At 36.0% G+C, this 23,983-nt stretch overlaps 1 protein-coding gene and 1 long non-coding RNA gene across 4 annotated transcripts in view; both read left to right on the top strand.

The window, feature by feature from the left end:
* The first annotated feature begins 437 nt into the window (after window positions 1-437).
* On the top strand, window positions 438-6,306 carry LOC128863288 (cytokine-like nuclear factor N-PAC). 2 transcript variants are annotated; one of them, XM_054102392.1, is made up of 10 exons: window positions 438-849; window positions 1,471-1,507; window positions 2,247-2,329; window positions 2,814-3,633; window positions 4,240-4,350; window positions 4,426-4,569; window positions 4,635-4,761; window positions 4,943-5,029; window positions 5,114-5,203; window positions 5,288-6,306. In XM_054102392.1, the coding sequence occupies exons 1-10, from the start codon at window positions 770-772 to the stop codon at window positions 5,485-5,487; spliced, it is 1,779 nt and encodes a 592-aa protein (XP_053958367.1). In that variant the 5' UTR covers window positions 438-769; the 3' UTR covers window positions 5,488-6,306. The 2 variants fall into 2 exon arrangements, with proteins under 2 accessions (XP_053958367.1, XP_053958366.1); XM_054102391.1 differs by having other exon boundaries at window positions 4,940-5,029.
* Window positions 6,307-13,554: 7,248 nt separating this feature from the next.
* LOC128864005 (uncharacterized) overlaps window positions 13,555-23,983 on the top strand; it is a 45,762-nt gene continuing 35,333 nt past the window's right edge. For both annotated transcript variants that reach the window (XR_008454642.1, XR_008454643.1), the window contains exon 1: window positions 13,555-14,363. This is a non-coding gene — a long non-coding RNA (uncharacterized LOC128864005). The remainder of the gene's footprint in view (window positions 14,364-23,983) is intronic.

Genomic DNA, 23,983 nt, shown 5'->3' with positions numbered 1-23,983 from the left:
AAAATAATATTTTAATTATAGTTAACGTTTTTTCCGCCTTAAATTCCATGATGGACTAAGCCGAAAAATACATAACAAACTTGGAAGCACCGATGCCATCCGCAACTATTTCATAAACGCATATAAAACTGTGCGCTTATTGCTTTATACAAATTTTAAGCTCAGACGCATATGCGCGTGAAATACGGCTTTATTCATGCATTTATTTGTATTTATACATGTATTTATACAGAAGTTCCAATAAATTTAAATAAGACGAAAAATTGTCCTTATATGAATACTACCGGGAATTGTTGAAAACATGTCGCCCTCTGTAGGAACTTTAGTCCAGTCAATCACCACTTTCATTATGCCTTCTTGTAGATGTCGCCATAGTCGCGCACTGTCAGCAATTCAGCATTTAGCTGAATTGTTGTTTTCGACGCCATTTTTGTTTTCACAAATTTGACGGCGAAAAAGAAGGAAAGAAGTAACGAAATTCAACGGCCGACCATAGTGAAACGCATCGTCGTGGTTGCGTTAATTTTTTCTCATAGTTTTCTTCACATTTTAACCTTGCAATTTTTAGTCCAAATAGAGATCGCTTGGTGGATTCTAATTGTGATAAGGCGTTAACTATATTTTGTGTGTATTCCAGCACGTCAATCGTGCAAAAAATTAGTATATTGTGGAGTATTACGTGTGGATTACTATTTTTCGGTGTAGTAAAAAATAACTCTCAAACGGCGGCAAAATAAGTTTCCAATTCAGAATCGATAACATTGTTGAAATGTCGAAAGCCAAAAAATTATCATTGCCTAGCAATGATTCAACAGAATTTTTCAATTACAAGCCGAAGGACTTGATTTGGTAAGTGTAAAATTGAAATTGTTGGGGGAGAAAGAAAATTTTAAAGCAAATTACACAAATTCCAATTGGCAGCCGAGTATTATTGGAGAATGAGTAGGGAGAAGTAAGAAATAGCGCACATAACCTAGAAAACTAATTGAAAACTCGGAAATAATTGAGAACAAATTCCCGTGAATGGCATCGCATATGAGAAAATTCAAAACATCGGCCTACTCTTGTCAATCCTAAGTACTTGAGCGAAGTTATTAAAAATATACCTGCTAGTAGATTACTACAAGGCTGTTAGAAGCATGCAAGCCATTAGGAATTGCTTCTTCAAGCATCCAATGCTTAGGATTGCTTACGTTGTCACATCCTTGCGGTCTGGTGCTACTCGGGGGGCATAGATAGCTTTATTATACTTCGCTTGTCACCGTTCCGCCACGACCTTCCACCAAGAGGCGAAGGCAAGTGAGATATATATAGTACATAAAATTTTCCCGCGCATTTTTTCCTATGTCGGCAAGATACAAGTAGTGGAAATCGGTGACTTGCATATCGGTGCTTAATAATTATTAAATCTTCCTTAATAGTTTTATTTATTGATTTAACATATTTATCGTGTTTTTTTTTCGATTTCAGGGCAAAAATGAAAGGCTTCACTCCATGGCCAGCAATGGTAAGTACAAGTTTCTGAACCTGCCTTTGGATCAGAATCATAGCACCACCCCAGCACAGTGCAATCATATTGAGTTTTATTTTGACTGTACTTTTGCCTTACCGCACTAAGTGGCTGGCCGATTGTTTCGTAGCTGCCAAAGCTGTTTTTCCGCTGTGTTTGCTTGTGTTGCTTCGTCATATATACCATATGTCTCATGCTTGGTGTTTTAAGTTTCTGCTGCAATTGCTACTAGGGCTCTAGAGCGTTGTCAGCAACGCCTGCAATCTTATCAATTAACCTTACTGGCAGAACTTTCGGTCCCAGGCCCAGACAGGATTTAACGTGAAAGTAATCAGCATATTAAAGCAGCAAAGTATATTCATCAAAAGAATGCATAGCAAACAAGGTTACGGAACTGCAACATTTATTAGGAGTGTTACATGGCATGGAAACTGCTGTAATATGCAGAATTAAATGTTATGGAAATGCCTAAAAATAACTACTTTTGCAGGAATAAACGTTTTTCCTGTGTCATTAGAAATACTTTAATGCGTGACTTCTATGTAAGCCGTTATTTACTTCAAGACATTATAATGAATGTCAATTAATAATGACGATAAAAATTGGTCTTTTCGACTTATTTTTCTTTCGCACGTTCTTATGAACGGTTACATACAAAATTTGAAAGTAATAACCAGAAATAAAAAATGTATTTATAATATTGTAATATATATATAATTCGAATTCCTTCCTGTAGATTGTTGAACCGTCCATTGATCTGCTAAATCAGCCGCGCAAAGCTAATACAAAAAGTGTATTTTTCTTTGGAACACGAAACTTGTGAGTATTTTTACCATCGATTAGAATAGTTTGTAGTGGCAAAATAAGCCTAAGATCGGTAAGTTTGATTTAAAAACTAACCCAAGTAAAATGCAGTATAATCCCAACAACTCCCAATCGACTTTTCATAGAAAAAATTCTACATTTCATGCGTGAAAAATACACCGAACAAACTAATTTATTGGTTCACATTAATAATTAAGAAATCGATTGTGCCGGATACTAAAATTAAATGAAAAAAATCTTCATTGAAGTGACCAAGTATATATTTGTTTTTGTATACGAGTTGGTGGGATTTTGTTTTTGTCATTCACTACTAATAATTGCTCGATGTCAAACTTACGGACTAGAAAGATTCCACTGTAATTTATTTGCATTAGAAAGTAAAAAGATTTTTATTTAAATATAAGATATTAGTATTGGTTTACTATAATAAAACATTTTTTTTTTAATGTTAATGAACATTTTGGGACTACTCCCCCAGCGCTTGGATCGAAACCAACAATATCAAACCGTTCGAAGGTCCATGGAAACCCGAATTGGCAAAGGTTAATAAACCGAACTCGTTCCGTCATGCGATGGCTGATATAAATGCCTACATTGAAGATCCCACAGAAGTCGATGCGGAGGTTAGCAAAAACACGATCAGTAATCATTCCACCGAAGCGGACTTCGACAAAATACGGGACGGTCTAACTGATGATGACACAACAAACGACATGCGCGGCGCCGATGATGCGGACAACGGTGTAGAAACTATAACCGGTGATGTTGCGGTCGATTTAGAAGAAGTACCACCACCATATAAGACACCTGTCAAGCGCACACCAAAAGCCAAATCAAGCGCTGTGGTTGCAGTCAAAGCAAAATCATCGGCTGGTGGGGTAGCCACAAAGTCATCCACAAAGCGTCGCCGCTCCTCACAGACGGCAAATAGTAGCGCCAAACGTAAACGCAATTCTTCTGTTGGTGCATTGGAGGATCTAAATGATTACATAAACCGGAAGTCGACGACAACTCCACCGTCGCGTCGCAAAATAAATACCGATGCTTTAGCGCACATTGGTAGCACATCGCGACGAAATATCAACTCGATTGCTCTGCTCGATCGGCCGGTGGTTTCGCGTCCCGAAGCGCAAGCAATCGATATGAATGCGCGCTCTCAAACGCTAGCCGAACGCGACATAACACCATCTCAACTGACATTCGGCTTCCTCGGTCTGGGTATAATGGGCTCGACCATCGTCAAAGATCTGCTATGTACTGGTCATAAAGTGGTCGTATGGAATCGCACAATGTCGAAGGTAAGTGTGGCTCTCCTTCTGGTTCTCAAATACTTAACATTCGTTTGTAAATCCAATTACCGTTACCTAACGATGATCATAACCGCTGCATCCCCATTTATAGAAATAGACACTCAAATTTCAGCTTTACGCCGACTAATATTAGGGCCATAAGCCTTTTGTGAAAAGTGCGTAATGTTCAGTAGATATTTAGAGGGAAAAAAATTGTGGAATTTGAAGGCATAATTAATTCTTACAGATTTTGATATGCTGAAAATCTTTTCATTCAGGAAGCAAAGTTTCTCATGCGAATTGGATTAGACCCATCTTTAATATGGTGACAAGCTTGTTTTCCTTACAAAGAACTCAGCATTTAGAGAATCGTATATTTGTTTTGTAAGCTGGAACAACAGATATTTCCAATAAAACGCTTTGCAAATTACGAAGTTTGAACAAAAAGAGTTCCTTACATTAAGAGGAAGCCCATTGTAACGATTTTTTCTGGAAAGTATATTAGTAGGAAAATCTCGATCTGGAAACTAAAAATTATATCTGTATTAATTGAAATTTATGTTGCAATGTATCCCAAATTATTTGTAAATCAGGCGCTTAATTTGATTGTTCCAGTGTACTCCATTTGCCGAAGCTGGAGCCGATGTCAAAGGTACACCCATGGACGTTGTTGAAGTCTCAGACGTGATCTTCTGTTGTGTCTCGGATCCTAAAGCATCAAAGGATGTAAGTTGTTTTTTAAAGTAAAAAGTTTTGGTAAGTATTTTAAAATTCTAATCGGAAAATTTGCTCTTATTACAGCTTGTATTTGGCAACTGTGGCGTATTGGGCGTGAAGGACATGAATGGCAAGGCATACGTCGAAATGTCCACAATAGATCCCGAAACCTCGCAAGATATCGCTGAGGGCATACAATCAGCAGGCGGGCGCTATTTGGAAGTGCAAGTAAGACGTAATTTTGAATACTGTGTCAAGGAAGTATAACAAACATTTTTCGTGTTCCCTTGCAGATCCACGGCACACGGCAGGAGGCGGAAGATGGTATGCTTATCATTCTTGCCGGTGGTGACCGTTCAGTGTTTGAAGATTGTCATTCCTGCTTCAAAACCATTGCTAAAAACACATTCTTTTTGGGCGGTAAGTTCCATACACTTGTTTTCAATGCTTACAATTAACCCATTCATTCTGGCATTTGAATTATGATCATTTTCTACTATGCAATATTGTAGCGTAATAATTCCGCACTTGTTTTTATTTTAATGTGCAACTTTATCTTTGTCTATATGTTTCCTAAAATGCCTTCACCCAATTTTAGCAGAAGTTGGGAATGCTTGCAAAGTAAATTTAATACTGCAAACGATAGTGGGAGTGAGTTTGGTTGGACTAGCTGAGGCCTTAGCATTGGGTGAGTTTTATTTTTGCTTTACAGCTATCAACCCGACTAAATACATATAATATATTAATATCCAAAATATTTTGTTTCTTGTAGCCGACCGTTTTTCAATTTCATTAAAAGACATTATTGACATATTTGAATTGACATCAATGAAATCCCAATTACTATTAGCTAAAGGCAAAGGTACGTAAAAACATGCTTTTAAAATGGATATTACTCTACTTTGTATACGAATTTAATATACATTTCTTTTCTACACATCTACAGAAATGGCGAAGGGAGACTTCAACCCCCAACAGCCGCTGAGTCATATGCAAAAGGATCTGCGCCTTGTGCTAAGCATGGCGGAAAATTTGGACCAATCGATGCCTGTGACCGCAATCACAAATGAGGTCTTTAAGCACACAAAACGGCTTGGTTACAGCGAACACGATTCAAGTGCCGTATTTGTAAGATCCAGATTTTAACATTTAGTTAATACAGCAACATTTTAAATGATTATCTAATATTCGCAATAAGAGTTTGACACCCACACACATTCAATAAACCAAAACGACGACATGGGTGACGTATCAAGTGCATTAATGCAGGGCGCTAAATCCCTTCATTTCTTAACCATAGCAGATAAAAAAAATCCACTATGCGCAACTAAGTTGTATTTAAGATGCATGCCATCGTGGTTGCGCATTGCGGAGGCTATCTGCTGCTATGGTTTGAAAATATTGGGGCTGATGCTCTGTGTTTAGGCATTTCCGAACAATCCCTACTATACCAATTTCCAATAACCACGACCAAGGCAAACAGCAATATTTTCAAAATAAGAGACAAACGGGAATTAAGTTTTATGATTTATGCGCCACCTAAAAAAATTATGCAAACACTTATTGCAATAAAACCAAGTAAGCAGCAAACGATATTGGTATCGGGGTCAGCACAGGCATAAAGCAGTCAAAATAGACCATACATACAAAAGTAACAACAGGAGTACTGACTACTGACTGATGACTGATGAAAGTGAGAGCGACGAAAGTGCATTGAAAATATATAAACTTACACTAATGAGTAGTAGACGAAATCGGAGGAGGAAATGAAATGCACGTGTTTAACATTTATATAATTATATATATTAAATGATAAGGTTTAACAATATAAAGAAATGAGAAAATAATAACAATTAAAAAGTGTAATGGAGAGCACAGTGAGGTGGAAAATGTAACAAATGTGTAAATGTGCGCATACATAAATGGAAAAAATTATATCGCATGGCGCATTTTTCAAATCATTTATATATTTGTTTTTATATATATAAATAAATAAAAGGACAAAAAAAACTACAAAAATAGTAAGAAATAAATTGTGTAATGAACAGGGTTGGGAAATAATGTTCGTTTAAAGAAATTCTGGTCATTATAATTTTAAATGGAATGGAAAAAATGTAATGGCCTTAGACCAAAGAAATGCATTGACCAATTTTTTTGTTTAGAAGGAAACCGCAATACGAAAAAAAAGTGCACTGGTCTTTCTCTTCTAATCAATCTGAATTAAGATTATTAAAACAGGAACGCCATAAGCGGCTTTTATTACAATAAACTAAGTTAAATTTTGTACTTTCGACAGACTTACGGGTTTTTATTTATTTACTTGGCATTGTTACTATCCTGTGGTAACTGTTCTGTTGGAAATGTTAGGCTTGGTGTATTAAACCCTAAATATCAACTAACACTTCCCGGCCCTGTCACTTAGCCTTTACTTATTTATATACATACTTTTGCACAATTATTTGAACTAATGCACACACAACCACACGTCCAAAAAATCATGGTGTCAGAACAAGTTGCTACTGACTCTGATTTTCTTAACCTTTAACCTATGCTTTTCCGTTTAAGGGGGAAGTCTACTGTGAATTTTTCAAAAAATCGCTTTTTTTTTATTAGCTTAAAAAATACTTTGAACCCTCTTAAATAAGGTACAATATGTGTTACAGCTGGCTAAATTTTTCTTCGTTGAAATTTCGACCTTTTCCCGAAGCGCTCCAAAGCTTTAAACGCTGAAAACTGAAACTTTAAACGCATTTTTCTCGAAACTAAGTTTTTGTATACGGTGTACACGATAGCTTAAAAATTTAATTATATATTCTCTGTAATAGTGTCTCTCGTCTGACATAGGATTTTTTTGATATCGTTATTTGTTAAATTGTTATAAACAATAGTAACATCAATTTTAGGCAAAAAAAAAGAAAAAAATTTCAAGAATTTTTTTTCAACGCCAAAATTTTTTATCGACATAATCCTACGTCAGACGAGAGTCAATACTATGTATATGATAGCAATATTTTGTTTTTTTGTTTTAGATCACCGAAACGTAAGATTTCATGTACACCGTTTAGGCACCTAAGAAAAGCGGACCTGCGCTTGCAGAAGTGCCACAGCGGCCATTTTGAATATTTTGACTTAAAATTTTTTTTTTCAAAAACTTAAATATATAATAAAGATAAGAGTTTAAATAGATTTTATGTACGAGCAATATTTTGTTAGAAATAAAATCCGGAAAATAAGCCTGTTTTTTCCCTTGTCACAGTAGACTTCCCCCTTAATTTATAATTTTTTTTCTTTTACTTTTTTTGATTTGTATGTGCTTGTGATCCTTACAAATTTGGGCTATATTCTTTATGACTAACCAATAACGTAACTTACTAATTACTGCCAATTGTCATCTAACCAAACAATTGCCGCATTACAACCAAACTATGTTGGATGCTTGCCTCAAAACGCTTTCCCTGTAGCAACTTCCGAAGTGCACTCCGGCGGTTAACAGTGCAAAGATGCAAGTCCAACAACTAGTTTGAGTAGCGCACGGCTGCCGCAATGGCCGCGATTGCAGCGGTGTGTACATTAAAAGAGACGTTTACGATGTTGAGGAGTAAATATGTACGAGTAGCACTAAAGGCGTAGTAAAATATTGAAAATAAGCAGTTTTGGTAGCCTTTTTTCTCATAAATAATTTGTCAAATCGGACTGCCTTATGTTGTAATATTCTTTTAAAAGCAGTGCAACGAGTGCGTTAATTTTTTTATGTTAAAGTAATGTTTTATGTTACTTTTTTATTATTTCAACAAGTATTTTATCCGGACATTAAGATACAGTAGTGACGAGATAATTTGGCTCAAGTGCATATACATATTTATTTCTCAGCAAAACGCTGGCTTTTGATAGTATAAATGTCTTATGTGGCAAACTACCTGGCTTGAGAAAGTTTTGGTTAATTTTAATTTAATATACGAAAATTTCTATGAAGTTATATGTATTTACTATAAATAAATTTCGCTGTTATATAGGTTGGTAATTTTATTAATAAATTGTGCTCCAGGATTTTGAGAGGCAAGTACAAGTCATCTAAGAAGTGTTCGTAAACGCAGTATTATAGAAATTAACGATTTCTGAGACCAGTGCAGTCAATATGTTGTTGGTGAACTATAATACAGCATTTAGGAACAAGCACGACATTAGAATGAAAGAATTACGCCGCGAATGGTATCACAATTAAAGTACTCGGCAAAGCGAATTATTTCCCTACGAATGTGATTTTGTGGCCTAAGCAGACAGGAGGCGTTGAGAGCGATGAACGACTTAATTCAGAATTATCTCGGGAATTAAGTTCAACTAATGCAGATCGGCAACAAGACTAAATTCTCAAATTTAAGTGCATTAGGGGAATTTTCCATGGCAAATGCCGAAAAATTACAGAAGAACAAGAAAAACTGGATGCAATGGTAGTTTGCACTAACGCGTTTGAAATTACAATAATTACAGACATCAACAGAAGACAAATAGCTTATATCGGGCAAATTACAAGTGACATGAAAACGAATGTGAACAACTGTTGTTGAAAAAATAAAATGTATATAAAAAATACGGAAAAAGTTGCATAAAACAGTCCACATAAATTAGATATAATTTCATTAAAAAGTATATTCAAGTACCTTTCAACTACCACATGTCTAATCTGCTTTCGACTGTAAACGTGAATTTTGAGTCACTTCAAGAATTTATTATACAAAAATGTAATGGCTATAAAACTGTGTACCCTATTTTTTCTAAATTCTGATCACAAAGTTTAAAATTTGTATGAATGTTTGTCGAGTTTTATAAATCTGATACAAAGTTTAGAACTTTGGGCTAGAATTTAGTATAATGCCGATCGCTTTGGAAAAAACGGTAAAAAGGGGGTGATAAAGGGGTGTATCCCCATCTTAAAACTGAAAACAGAACCTGCCGGAGGCTTATAGTTTTTAAGTAATTTAATGTTAAAGTTCTATAATTTAGCGAAAAGTTGGTGTTGCCATACACCTGAAATGAAAACGAAGTTCGCACGCAGGGATGTTCAGTGGAAGGTTCATTGTAAAACTCCAGTATTTTTTGCTGTAATTTAAAGTTGAGAAATGAATTTGAAAATAAAAACATACAACTCATTTAAACTTAAAAACAATGATATTAAGCGTATCACAAAAAATAATAAAGTAATTAAAATTAAATTAAATTAATTAACACAGTATTTTTGCGTGGAACTCTTTATCGCGTAGGCGGCCTTCGGTCGCGCTTCATAAAAATAACCCTCATCAGTCCTACTCCGGCTACGCAATCCACAGTATTTTTGCGTAGAACTCCTTTTCGCGTGGGCGGCCTTCGGCCGCACTTCAAAAAAATAACCCTCATCAGTCCAACTCCGGCTACGCAATCCACAGTATTTTTGCGTAGAACTCCTTTCCGCGTTAAAACCATTGAACCCAAAATTAAAACGTCATATGCGTGTATGTAGTAAGCAGGCACAATAACCCCCATTCCCATCATTAACACTAAACTCAAGTACTTAATTTTTGTTTTCATTTGCAGGCATCCGGCAACACCATACTGTTGTAATTCCAATCTTCTTCTTGTTCGCGCTTAAAATTGGAATGTGATTGCATAGGCAAATGAATTTGCATTTAATTTTAATAGATATAATTAGAATATTAGCATAAAAATCGGTACAAACACGCGTGTGAGTGTATATTTGGTGATTTATAGTGAAATGTTAAAAAATATAGAGTGTAATGTGGCAAATTATACTGATGTTCCCAAGGGCATTTTGAATGTAAATAATTAAAAAATTATTATTTCCCGATTAATTTAAAGTTATAAAGAGTGTTCCTTAACACCTCACTAATATCTCCACCAAGTTTCATTAAAAAAAACATTATAGTTTGCCAGAAATTCCAAGATCGGCATTGTTCTAAATTCCAGCCGAACTTTGTTTCATGTAATATTTGTTATGGGTGAGTTTTTATAAAAAAATAAGAAACAAAAAAGGAGTCAAAATATCGAAATTCTATTATTTTGTCCGTAAAAGTGTGGATTTGTTCGAATCGCAATCACCACCGTTATGTTGCACGATTTTTGTAATTTAACCTTCGATTTGAAAGTCTGGTAACTTTGCCCAAAGTTCAGTGTTCTAACTTTCCTTTTCATTTCTAATAGCAAATTACCGTCAATACTGAAATTATCAAGGAAAATATTTATACAAAGGGCATTGCTTTTATTTACGTTGTCTATGCAAATAAATGTCCAACTTTTCTTATGTTCTCATCTCTATCAGCATTTACGGCAGGGTCGCAGAATTTTGTAAGTACTGCAACACTGCCACGTTTATTGCAAGCCTTGAGCAAACCCTGTATTATTCGAGTGTTCGAGCCTAAGCGGAGCGGGAATGCCGTCTGAGCAAAAATACTCTGGATAGCATAGCTGAAGTTAGTTTAAGGAAGATTTTTTAAGTGCAATCAAAGCAAAGTGGGCATAAGATGATTAAAATGAATAGTAATTAATATCTATTTTGCCTATATCCCACAGCATAACTCATAACGATCTTGCATACTCTAAACAATCAAGCTCTATTAGTGATGCAGCGATAACACTAATATAATCGATACTTTTGTTTCGATACCAGATATATCCGTATTCGATATCTATGGGGTGATACAATATGGGTGTTTCTTTTTGATTCTGCGTAATGCTATGTTCCCAGGGCATATAATTCGCCCTCCCATTCATAAAGCGTTGAATAAAAGCCAGACAAATTTGAATAAAAAGCAAACAAAGTTATTTTCGCTTGTCTACTGCCATTTGCTGGCACTTTGTCTTATTACTGGAAATTAGTAGGAGTAAATTAATACAACCTTCGCTATAAAATAAAGTAAAATCTTTGTTTTCTCCATCACCGATATTCACAGTAAGTACTCGTAATAATAGAACAAGCAAAGCCGTGGAAACAGGGTAAGTCATGAACTGCGTGCAGTGGGAAGCACAGCATCAATAATGATAGAGAAATAGATTGCGCCTTCCGAATTCGCTGTGTCGTAAGAGTCTATTGCTACACAATCAGTTCGAATTGCCATAGCATACCAATTCAATATTTGTTTATGATACTCCGTTTTGATATATCCTAAAGGTCGTGTTCACAGAGGGCCATTTGTTTGTTGCTTTAACTTTGCGAATTCTCTTTTGGTGTTGTCCGTAATGTTCGCACAGGGCGACTCCGTTGCATGCAATTGCGCTTGCTTTTTGTTTATAGTCAACAACAACATTGAGAAGAATTAAAACATTAGCAGAGAGTTTAAAATACAGTTCTATTATTTGTCACTAATTGATGTCATCCAATGACAGACCCAGATAACAACCCATCCGCATAGATGGGCCCAAGGGCATAGGGAATATCGGCGCCTAATTCGAACTCTGCATCAATTATGGATGATGGCTGCTCTCCAGGTACGAACTTATGAGCGAATGTTGTTGACGGTATTAATGAATTCGCAGTCATAGGCACAGGAATCGACGGGTCTAGGCAAGGTAAACGACTACCTCGCCTGCATTTCTCGCTTCTTCACTGCGAGGAACTTACAACTTTCCTCCACTAAATCCACGGCGGCCCTCTTCACCCCCTGGACAAAGGAGGTCAAGCTGCAACTTAAGGTAAAAGTCGACGACACACCAATTCCGATAGTTAACAACCCCAAAATATTGGGAGTTATCTTTGACAGTTTGCTCTCTTTCTCAGCGCATACAACCGCTATTGCAACTAAAGTACAGAATCGCAACAAGGTCCTCAAGTCTCTTGCCGGCAGCACTTGGGGCAAAGACAAGGAAGTGTTGCTGTCGACTTTCAAAGCAATAGGCCGACCGGTTCTAAACTATGCTGCGCCGGTCTTGTAGCCTGGAACCAGTGATTCGCAGCTTTCGACCTGTCAAAGCACTGCAACAGGACCGCGACAGGAGGCCTCATGATGTCCCCGATACAACACCTACACAACGAGGCCCACATGCTGCCTGTGAAAGAGCATAACAAACTGCTTAGCAAGCAGTTTCTACTAGGGTGTTACCGCAGACCTTACCCATGGAGACACCTGCTTGAGCCTGAGCCACCTCCTAGGCACGGCAGGATGCATTTCCTCAAATACGCGGACGAGATCCAAGACAAAACAGACAGACAGCTACTGGATCGAACAGTGTACAGACAGACCATAAACGACATTCATCGGGAGACCATTACCACCTTCTTTAGCTCCCGACCCCCGAATGCCGTTATCGGAGTCCAACCACCACCAATCGCAGATGAAGAGCTCCAACTTCCCTGAGAGTCCCGCGTAACCTTGGCATAATTACGTTCTGGATACTGTAGCAGGTTAAACTCCTACTTATCCAGAATTGACCCCGACATACTAAACATATGTTCGGCATGTGAAGGCACCCCTCATGACACTAACCACTTTTCCTGGGCCTGCCGTTAGATGAGCTAGACGAAGACGACCGGTGATTACACTTCACTGACTAGGCAAAGTTACTGCTACAACAACAACAACAACGGGTCTAGGCACTACGGGTTGTTAAATTAAAAGGTTTAAGTAAACATGTGAAGGGGGTCGATAGTCCGTCGGGATGAATATATTATGTATCTCGTTTTTAGCTCAAGGAGATAACTTCGCATTTAAAAAAGGTTATCCTGCAATAACAGCCGAAACTGCTTATATATACATATATGTATATAAAATTTGGTTGCACGTCAAGATACTCAATTCGCCTTGGTTGCATGTCCACAAACACCAAGTCTTATATATTTAAAAGCAAATAACGAGCTCGGAGTGGTAACCCCTATTAATATTATATTCTTTTCTTTTCTTGGAAAAAACTTTCATACTGTTTCATATTGCATATGAGAAAGCAACAATACAAATTTAAACCTTTCCAAAATAAAATTGGTACCATTCAAAATTTTCGCCTGACTATTTTGACAACCGTGGCATAGGGCATAATAAAGGCAACATTTTTACCAGAAAAAAAAACACCAAACGATTTTTGCAACTACCTTGGCTCCAACGCCCCTTTATTATAAAATTTCTTTAATTTTCTGTAACAATTTATATTCTTCACTTAAAGTATTAGGTATTGAATTTGGCAAATATAAATATTTCATTTGGTTACTTCGTGAGGATTCTATCAATTCGTAATGTTTTCCTATTTCTGCAGTAAACTGAATAACCTTAATATTAGATTTGACAAATAACGTATATTTACGTTCTTTGGAACGAACGAGTAGACCAACGAACGAATAGCAGCACAAAAGCGACGTACAAAAAATAGAAAATGGCGAACTTTGATTTTCATTTTCCGAATTTCACGTTAAGTTTCTGTTAAAATCGAAGCGGAAATACTGCCAAATTGAAGATAAAAACGGCAAAGAATCCTCCAGCTACCAAGGAAGCAACATGCGTATGTGAAATTAAAAGCGAGAAGTGTTTTTCAAGTTTAAAAAAGAAAGTGATGTCTGGCCAATGAGTGTTGCCGAAGGCAGGCAGCAAAGGAAAGCAACACCATTTTGACAAGGCAGGCAATCAGCAAGTCGGATATACTTATTTCCCTTCCGTGGACTTATTTTATGTTTGCTGCTACAATTGCAGAAACTTAATAACAATGCAAAATGTCTATGTTTCACTTAAGAGATCTTTCATAAAAGCTAAATGATAGGTCGTGTAGTGTTCGACAAGTGAATAAATTTCGGTGGGAAATCAGTACGTGCGTCATTTATAGTGAGAACAAGACAAACTAACAACAAATTGCAAGTAAAGCTGCCAAAAAACTTGACAATCTAAGTCCTTCGGGTGCCTAAATGCTAAATTATGTGTAATAACTTTGTGACTAATAGTAGCTAAATGTTTTCAAATAATTTCCACACAATCAATAGTAATAATTCATCAAAGCAATTTCATTGGAAGTGGACCAGTAAAGAGGCAAGTGGAGCTAACGGGCTAAATACCAATGTAAGTTCATTACGCTGTGTATGATTTTTTTCTATATTAACACCTTCGCTCATACTTTATCAACGATTCTCTATTTCATAGTATTTTTCCGATTCTTTTGTGTACCTTTTATCACTCGTACATCCTCCTTTTTTGCGAAATTTTCTTTGCTAAATTGTGTCAAATGTGTGAAACCAGTCTGCGTGCGAGAAAGCGAGAATGATTAATAACCATTCAATAGCTATCTCCTTCGTTCTATGTCTTGTCTTGTCCATTGTTGAATTTATTGGAGGATCGACTGCTTTGTCTGTGCTGAAAAGAGATATGTATACATATGTTTTCGTAGCCAGCCGTCAATTTGACGTTTCGGAAATTTCTTTGCAGATTTGCTTTCAAGCAAGGGCCCAAAAATGTCATGGCGTATATGTAAAGTTTTGAAAATCGATAGTATCTGATATGAAACATGTTTGTGATGTCACATTTATTTATACATATATGTATTTATTTTGCTTTATGAAATATGGGCATACGTTCTTCCTATTCGAGTATTGAAGAAAAAACCGCCAAAGTATAGAAAAAATAAGATAATTTAGACCAATACCGATGTATTCCTAAATACCCGTTCATCCTTGGCATTCATGAAATTTAATATGTATTAGAACTGCGTAAACGAAAGTTGTGTTGAATAGATACCCTCTCAACTCGATATAACTAAAAATTGGAGCCTCTATGGGCTAATATATCAATACAAAAAAAAAAACAAAAAAACTGACCAGTTGAATTTTATTTTTAGATTTTTAAAATCTACAAATAACATATTTTTAAGTGCTCAATTCTAAAACAATTATAAAAACATTTATCGGATTAATTTTGTAAAAAAGTGATTACGCATTACGTAGAACATAATTTAGTCGAACTCTGTCTAAATTAAACTGTCAATAAAGTCGAAAAAATCGAACCTAACGCGCATTCTGTTTAACTGACAATTAATCGCATATAGAATATTAAAGTTTTTGTCCGATTCATAGATTCAATATTAGGTTGTGGTGGAGTCAGGTTATTTTCGCTATCAAAATATTAAACCGTCAACACAACATCCAAGATCGGTTAGGAAAGACAGGTTTTTAATCCAATGGTCCATTGAAATTTATCCCATAACAAGTTTATATTTTAAAGAATTCCAATGCACAGACTAATTCAAAGTGCATTTTTTAATATTTAATACGCGAGTAAATGAGGGGCATTTCCCTGATACTTTTTTTTTAGTTTTTTTAATAATTTAAGGAATTTTTGTCTAATAGTTCAAAATTTTCGAATTATAAAAGCCTCTGCCCCGTCGATTTTTCAATTCTAATAATTTTACTTTCCGTATATTATATTAGGTATATTTAAATTCCAATACAATTTGTTTTCCGTATCGATAATATTATCGTAATACTTGCCATAAAAATGACAGTTTTTAGCAGAAAAAATAACAACAAAGTGAAAAATGAGTGAGATAGATAGATGATACTGCTAACACAGGCGTAGAAAAGCACTTATGTCAAAAAGGTTAGAAGAACAAAATCAGTCGAAAGATGAAAGGAACAAAAGAGAGGGAAATGAGATGCAGAAAACGATGAAGAAAAAATCAAAACGGAGAAGAAATTTCCGATAGACTTCAGCCGTGTGAAGTAGTCGCTGCGTTTTCGTCTGCGTGAATTTTGTTAAATTAATGTTGAAATAGGTGAAAAAATTGTCGCAAAAATATGGATAAATTGTTAAAATAACAGGCGTGTGTGAAATTGTGAGAAAATTTGAAGATACTTAAAAAACCCATAATAAGGTGGAAAATGATTGGCAATTGCCAAGTGATAAAGTGAAAATATTACAAATACAAGCTCATTAAAGTATAAAATGTGTAAAAGAGAATTGCAAGAAGGGTGAGGAAAAGGGGTAAGCAACAAACGAGAAAAAAATTGAAATGAAAAGGTGTGATGACAAATTCAAAGAATGTGCATGTGTGTGTGGAAGTAAGAAAGAAGTTAAAGAAGAAAAATTTATTGCAAAATATCAGGCATCCATTCGTGAGGAGCTGTTAAAAAATTTCTCTTTCGCTATTTTAACAACATAATGTACATATATAAAAAAACCGAGAATGAAGCGAGATACATATGTGAATGTGTGAATAACGTAAGTGGGCGGCGATGGGCTGTAATGAGTGAAAAGTGTGCGGTATGCGTCGTCATTTGACTGCAGCAACAGCAACAGCAAAAGCAACAATAAAATTTGCTGTTTTTCATGCTTGTAAAATAACGTAAAGGTGCTCTGGTAGGGGTTGGTGGGTATGGCGGTGGTACATTAGTAACATTTCGAGCAACAATACAAAACGAACTCAAAGACAAATGAAAGAAGATGAGCGCATGTGTTGAACTAAAAGTTACACGATGGGGGCGGCTGCGACTACTCAGTGGGCAAAAGTAGAAGTGGTAGTAATCGGTTTAGGCAGTGCCAACCACGGTGACTACTACGGCGATAAGACAGCTATGGCGCAACAAACGAACGAAAGACTGACCCACGACATACGACGAGCTACATCGCTGAATTACGACAAATCGACAAATCTTGCATGTGCGGCGGGGTAAATTACTCCGTATAAGTAGACAACAATAACAATAGGAACAACAGGCACAAAATGTAGCTAGCCAAATATACTCGGTTGGCGATTAAATGTCGCCACCACTACCACTACCAATACTTTTGCCCACCGGCTCTGCTCCTTATATACACATAATAACAACAATAAGAAACACAATAACAATACTATAACTGCTACGGCAATACAGAGCGATTGAAGAAACAACACAATTCACGCAGTTGTCGGTTGCGCGCCGAGAGAATGATAATGGTCTGCGTAATTGTAGTTGTTGTCGACGATACCGAAGGTGCACGAACGCAACGAATGAGCCCACATACAGACGGGTGTAAGGACGCACGGGACAGACAATCTAAAATAGCATATATTCAATAAGTAAAATGCAACAAATAAAATGCTATAACAGAGAAATAAAACAATAATGAAGTAACAATATGCGTGTCAAAAAACACATACACAATAATTAGTTGCAAAAAACAAATAGTCTGAAGTGGGAGAGTCTGCTACAGTTATATATATACACATAATTAATTGTATTTAAAGTGTTCTGTATTTGACTTCAAAGGTTCTGCGATAAAGCCCCCAACGCTTTGACATGATAACTTATTTCCTTAACGGGACTTCATGGCTATAACAGTCAAGGAAAGATTATTAAGTTTTCGATGGGAACATCCGATATTGGCAGCATGGAAGTTTAAGAAGCTAAATCGATAATGTGATGACAAACGGGGGGCCTGGCACGTTGTTAGCATAAACATAAATGTTTGGAGAATACTGCTGGCCTGACATCGGAAATATAATTACGTTGTCACTGCCGAAACTGGCAACTATGAGTATCTGTTCGTAAAATACATTTTTCCAACTCACATACCCCATAAATTCTCCTTTTGAACCTTTGGATGAATGTATGGTATAGCCTTGACCATAAGTATCAGGCACTTCATATTTATAAAAGGGAATGCTCACTTCGTTAACTACAGTTCGTTTAAAAACTATACCACAGAAATTGTCAAGAAAATGCATGCTTTTCCCCATTGCAAAAAATTTGAGCATTCGTTTTATGGAGAGAATGCACAAGACCGTCAACAAAAAAGAAAGAAATTGTCAGAAATCAACGCGATTTTTGGGCCACTTCAAACTTGCATCTTCTTATCAACGTCATTGACATATGACAATAGTAAACAAAATAATTTAAATTTAAATCAAAAGCTTAAATGGTGTGAGTGGTCATTTTGGGGAATTTCGCAGAGATGAGGGCCTTATAGTGTTGGATGAGTCAGCTCTATAGTATTGGGATGTTTTTCTGTTTTGGGTGAAGGACACCATGGGCGTGATCTTTTACGTCAGCATGCTTGAGGGTGTTATAGATCCTTTTACAGAGTGGGAGTTGCTCTTAACATGCAAACGATGGCACAGCGCAATAATCTGAAAAATAGTTCGGTAAAAGCGCACCTAACTACATTGTCGTTTTGACTTGGCTGTCCCAATTTCACGATTTTAATCCACTCGAAAAATAAATGATTATTGTCAAAGAAATTCTGGAAGAAATAGATACAGAAAATGAAGAAATTTAATTACAATGAATCGTGGGTGGGGATCAAATCCACTAGGATCTGGTATTTAGCAGTAGGTATTTTCTTCCATGCGTCTAATCGTTTTCTTACATTTACTTTGATCAGGAACGATACCCTTCGACCAGCTTTTGCCTCCAGTCTGTTCTTACTAATCTTGTTCGACTCATTGAAGTGTCTACGTTCACAGAATAATGTTTTTTAAGAGCGGAAATGGGCACAAAAGGATATTTTTTACGTGACGCCGGATTCGCCTTAGCAAACCGGTACTTATTTTTTAGTTTTCTCTCTGGTTTCTGTTTTTTTGTGATTGTGTTCTCAATCAATTTCTTTGAATTCAAAAATACCTGTACAGTATAAATATACGAAGTGATTATTAAACTGCAATTGGTTTATCGCACATAACTGTAAATCAAAGTAGAAGATTTATAAAAATTCGACAAATTTTTATAAATTTTTTTACCTGACGTTGTTGCACATTTTCTCCATATAACAAATGTTCGCTGACCGTCAGCGGGAAAAATTATCAAAAATTGAAGATAATTTCGAATCACTTCAAACTTGCGCTTTATTTTACTCAAATTTCATGGCCCATAAAACTATTGTGTACAGTTTTTTTTTTTAATTCTGAATAAAAAGTTTGAAATTTCGATGCAAATTTTTCTAATTTTTATAAAGTGTATTTGTCGTAGAATGAACTATGTTTGTTTTTTATAAAAAGTCAATAAACATTAAAAAGGACAATAAAAGAAAAGTAATCAAAAATGGTAAAAATATCGTGTTTCTAATTAGCTGTCAACGGGTGTCATTGGGCCTTTCTAAATTCGATAGTGTCTTCCGTTTTGCGAGAAGTTTATTTTTGTAGTTAGGTATTTCCTAAATGAGCTCTCAGCGGTCCTCAAAGAAATTTTCAGATACTGTTATCTCGATAAATGGAGCAAATCTGTCAAAACGGGGGAGGGCAGTGAACTGAAAAGGTATCAGTTAACTTCAATGAACTATTAAAATGTCTACCCAAACAAATTTTGAAAATCTGAGCACAGTGTAATTATTGACTTCGGGTTGATGTTGTCTCTGGGTACTATCCTTAACTTAGCTCAGACTTTCCGTGCCTATGATGGACTCCAAGCGTGCGGGCGTTCGAGTGTGCGGAGTGTAAAAGTCAACTCGCATCCTGTCAGCAGGCACAGCTGCTTAGTTCACTCACAGGCACACACATGCGAGCACACTCACATTAACATGCTCTTGTCGTTATCCTACTTGTTTATGGGCGGCTGTGTGGTGTCCGCTTTGCCAGCTGGGTGTTGCGTGCATTGCCCTTTTAAGTATCAATAATGGAAAACAATTCATTTTACATCGTCGCCGTTGTTCATAACTCGCTGGTGTGATCGTTGTCGTCGTCCACTGGTGAATTGTGTTGTGGCTGCTCTTATACGAGTATATGTATGTACATATGTATGTATATATAAATTTGTTGCTTTTATTTATGCTGCTGTATTCCAATACTGTTTGCCATGAATTTACATTAAGTTGTTTTAACTGTGGCTCATTCTTCGTCAACTTTTCTTAATACTTTGGAAAGAGCAGCCCCAGTTGTTATTTTGTGCGATACAGATACTCGTTCGGTGGCTAACTGTTCGGTTGTCGTATTGTTTAAAAATTTATTTAGCACCTGGTGTTTTCAGCGGTCACGCAAAACAATCAATGGTAGCAGCGGTGGTAATGATTCTATAAGGATCATAGAGCTGCACACAGAATACCAACAAGGTACAGGGTCCTTTAAGTTTGCGTTTCCATTTTAAATTCAAATTCAGAAAGTATTATATTTTAAATGTTAATTCGTTACATGTTTATTAACTTATGTCTGTAGATATGCGGTAGACGGCCTGTAATTTATGAATGAAATATTTCAAAGATTTTCTATATTCTGCATTTGAAATATTTACTGTTGGGGATATATTTTGGACATTTGAGAAATACATCAAATTCACTTTAATTCGAAATGTTTGTTTGGGTGCGTTTATGCCCTAGTCGAAGACGTTAAAACCTTTTCATTAATATAATTGCCTTTTTACTTTTGATTGGTAACAGTTACGAAATCGATTGTATTTCAAACTAATTTCTCGATTAAAGTTATTGGTAGGTCGCCAAGATCGCCTGATCTGACGGCCACATACTACTTTCTGTGTTAATCAAAAGGCCTGCAATATTCTTCCCCTTGCCAAAAAACGACGATCTGAAGAGTTGAAATATGCACCAACTGCGCAGACCGCCATCTATGCAGTATCATTTTCCTTATACGAAAAAATTAAATATACTGCTTAAAATAAACATAAGCCGTTAAATAAATAACATTTTTCAATTATTTTGGAGGTACAAAAAAGAAAATTGGAAGCTATTGTATTTTTGCCTCACCTTGTAGTTTCAAGTGAATTTTGCAACATAATTGCACAACTGCAAAGATAACCACCGGTGTGGCTGCGAGCCTTCTGTTTGTACGAATACCGCAACTGATCATCAGTCGCCACCGCGCGTTCGTCTATCACCAGCTGTTGCAACTGTCGAGTTTTAGAATGTGGAGTTTGACATTCTCAGTACAGGCGGTGTGGAGAGGGGATTACCATGATTTCGTAAAGAAGCCTATTTATGTTCAACAAGCGACTGTTGGCCTTGGGAATGATGGGATCGGAATAGTATTAATCTATCAAATACTAAAATTCATACATTTTCATGAAAGTAATTCTTTTGACGACAGCGCGACTTCAGGGCGCAAAACTGCAAATTGCCGTTGTCGCCTAATTTATCTGAACAATTTTATTTAAAACAAAATGTGTTAGAAATGTTTGAAAGAAGAGAAATGTTGCTATCTGGGGGCAATGAAAATGTGAACGCCATAACGAACTGTTTTTTATATTACAATTTATTTACCTCGCTTGTGCACCTTTTTGGGTTTGGTAAGTTTTGCGTCCATTATTCCATATTAATATTTCTAAGTTCTGTAGAGTAAAGGGCTACTATCAATTTTAAAGATATATTTGAGTCTTAAAAATGAATATAAATGAAGTTTTGTTGGAAGAGGTGTGCAGTCGCCCACTGAAAAATCCTTCTTCGGACGGGCATGAAATTTGGCGGTTGTCTCTTAAACCCAATTAATACTTCCACATTATTTTATACTTTCTATATATATTTTATTTATTGAAGTTTTCTTGCTCTCACCGAGTTTTTTACCATTATTTTTTCAATTATAAGCAAAACAATTTAGTGGTGCCAAACACAAGTTCAACAAGTGACTTGTTGTTTTGTTTGAGGGTGGAAAACAAATGAAACCCTAGAATCTATCTACCCTATAGGTTCAAATACACCCTAAGCCGTTCACCATTCACCATTTTATACTGTGAGTGGAAAAATCGTTGGCGCGACATGCGACATATTTACATGAATAACTCTTATAGCTACAATCAGCCATAACATCCTTAAACCACAATCAATTTACTCAGAAAAACATACCTTTATTCAGCAAATCCTTACAAAAGCTGTCATGATCCTGCAGCTGACACATGCACATACACCCGCGTATTAAATGCATTCTATATGTATATACATACATATTTACATATATACATATGTGTATAGGTTTCTGTGCGATTCTATATGTATATACATACATATTTACATATATACATATGTGTATAGGTTTCTGTGCGATACATTTGTATTCACCACTCTCAAAGTCTTGTAATGTCCTATAGGAAAATCCACTCATTTTGCACTGGTGCGAAACTAATCTAACTTCCATTTCAGTCGCTGTCCTTTTAATCGGGAAGTACATTGGTATATCATTCAGATTTTCATAGATTTTTGGGATTCTGGGGACAGACAAAACAATTTTTAGTTTTGATTTATTTTTTCCTATCGGTTTTATTCAAATTGAAAATTTATTGAAAGTCAAATGTGACCAAATAACCTAAATTTATTGAAATCGATAAGACTACCCAACCTTCCAGCCAGACTCATTCTCAAACATTCTGCTACAAGCGGCGTTGTTATCATACAATGCCACGGCCGTAATGCGTAAGGAAACGGTCTGTTTGGGGTAATTTTCGGCTTTGAGACTCACTCTCTACAGACAGATGTCGCTACTCTCGACATGAGGAACGAGCTGGTTGACGATTGACGAAATCGTACTACATCTGATTCAGAAATGTGTTTCACCAGTTGAGGTTTTTCCTGCACGACAGGTACATACACATCAAAGCAAATACACAAATGCATACAAATCCATTTATGTATGCGTGTATATGAAGCCAATCGTATTTCGTTTGATGTTACTTGTAAGTGTTGAACAATTGAACTCTTGTGAGTGATAAAGTGGTGGTTTGCTGTTTTCCATCTAAGTTTTCCCGCGGCTTACTTTATTTGCTTTGACATTTTGTTGTTCAATATATCTGATTTGTTTACACACAGTGCATACGGGCCTATGACTTTTTGGTTAATTACGAAGATAATAGCGTTTAAGGGTGCGGGGTCTTTAATAGAAAGTTCATTCGGGATTAGCTGCGGATATGGGTGTGTGAAGCATTATCTGCAGTGCGGACTGGTTGCCACACACTAGTATAGGAGGATTTCGTGAAATGATGCTCTAAACAGTTTACTGTTGGTTGAGATTAAATTGCAGTGTTGAGATAAATTTATTTATTAAGGTCTTTGTCAAATCGCGTAATCAACCCCATAACTTTTTCATATCCACATACATATGTATGTAGGTATACACATATATGTATGTACATATAGGTATATGCAGTTGATGGACTATAAAAGTATTAAAAAAACATTAATTACTTTGATGCTATGGCTCAGACTGCTTGGAGGCAAACTGGACTTTTATCCAGTTTAAGGGGGAACACCACTGTGAACGCGTGAAAATTAAGTGATTTTCATAATTTCTTTTTATAAGTAGGGATGGTTATTTGAGGATCGTACAAATTATAATTTATTTAACATATATTCAACTATACTGACTCAAACTGTTATTAAAAAATATTAAAAATTACAATTGTTATTAATATTAATGCAATGACGTCATAAAAAACTGATGCACCCTAGTGGCCACGATACAGCGGTGAAAAATCATCTGAAAGAAAAAACCAAAAAAAATCTTAATATATACATCAATCGTTGTACGTGGCGGTTGTTTTTATTATTATTTTTTTTTTTTTTTGAGAAAATGGAGCAGGTTTGAAAAATGAGTTGGTGTTTTTACCCTTTTTTGTTTCGAAAGGCTTAAAAAAATATTAATTTTTAAAAACGGCTATGTACAACTGTAGCCAATACATGTAGAAAAAGTAAAAAAAAAATTTAAAACGGTTCATAAGTCTTCGAGAAATCGAGGCCACCGTGTTCAAAAAAGGCGTTTTGATAAAAACGCTTTTAAAGTT

Source organism: Anastrepha ludens, chromosome 5 (genome assembly GCF_028408465.1).
Source record: "Anastrepha ludens isolate Willacy chromosome 5, idAnaLude1.1, whole genome shotgun sequence".
Classification (NCBI taxonomy): domain Eukaryota; kingdom Metazoa; phylum Arthropoda; class Insecta; order Diptera; family Tephritidae; genus Anastrepha; species Anastrepha ludens.
The sequence above is the reverse complement of the archived record's forward strand: the minus strand, read 5'-3'. Positions and strand labels throughout refer to the sequence as shown.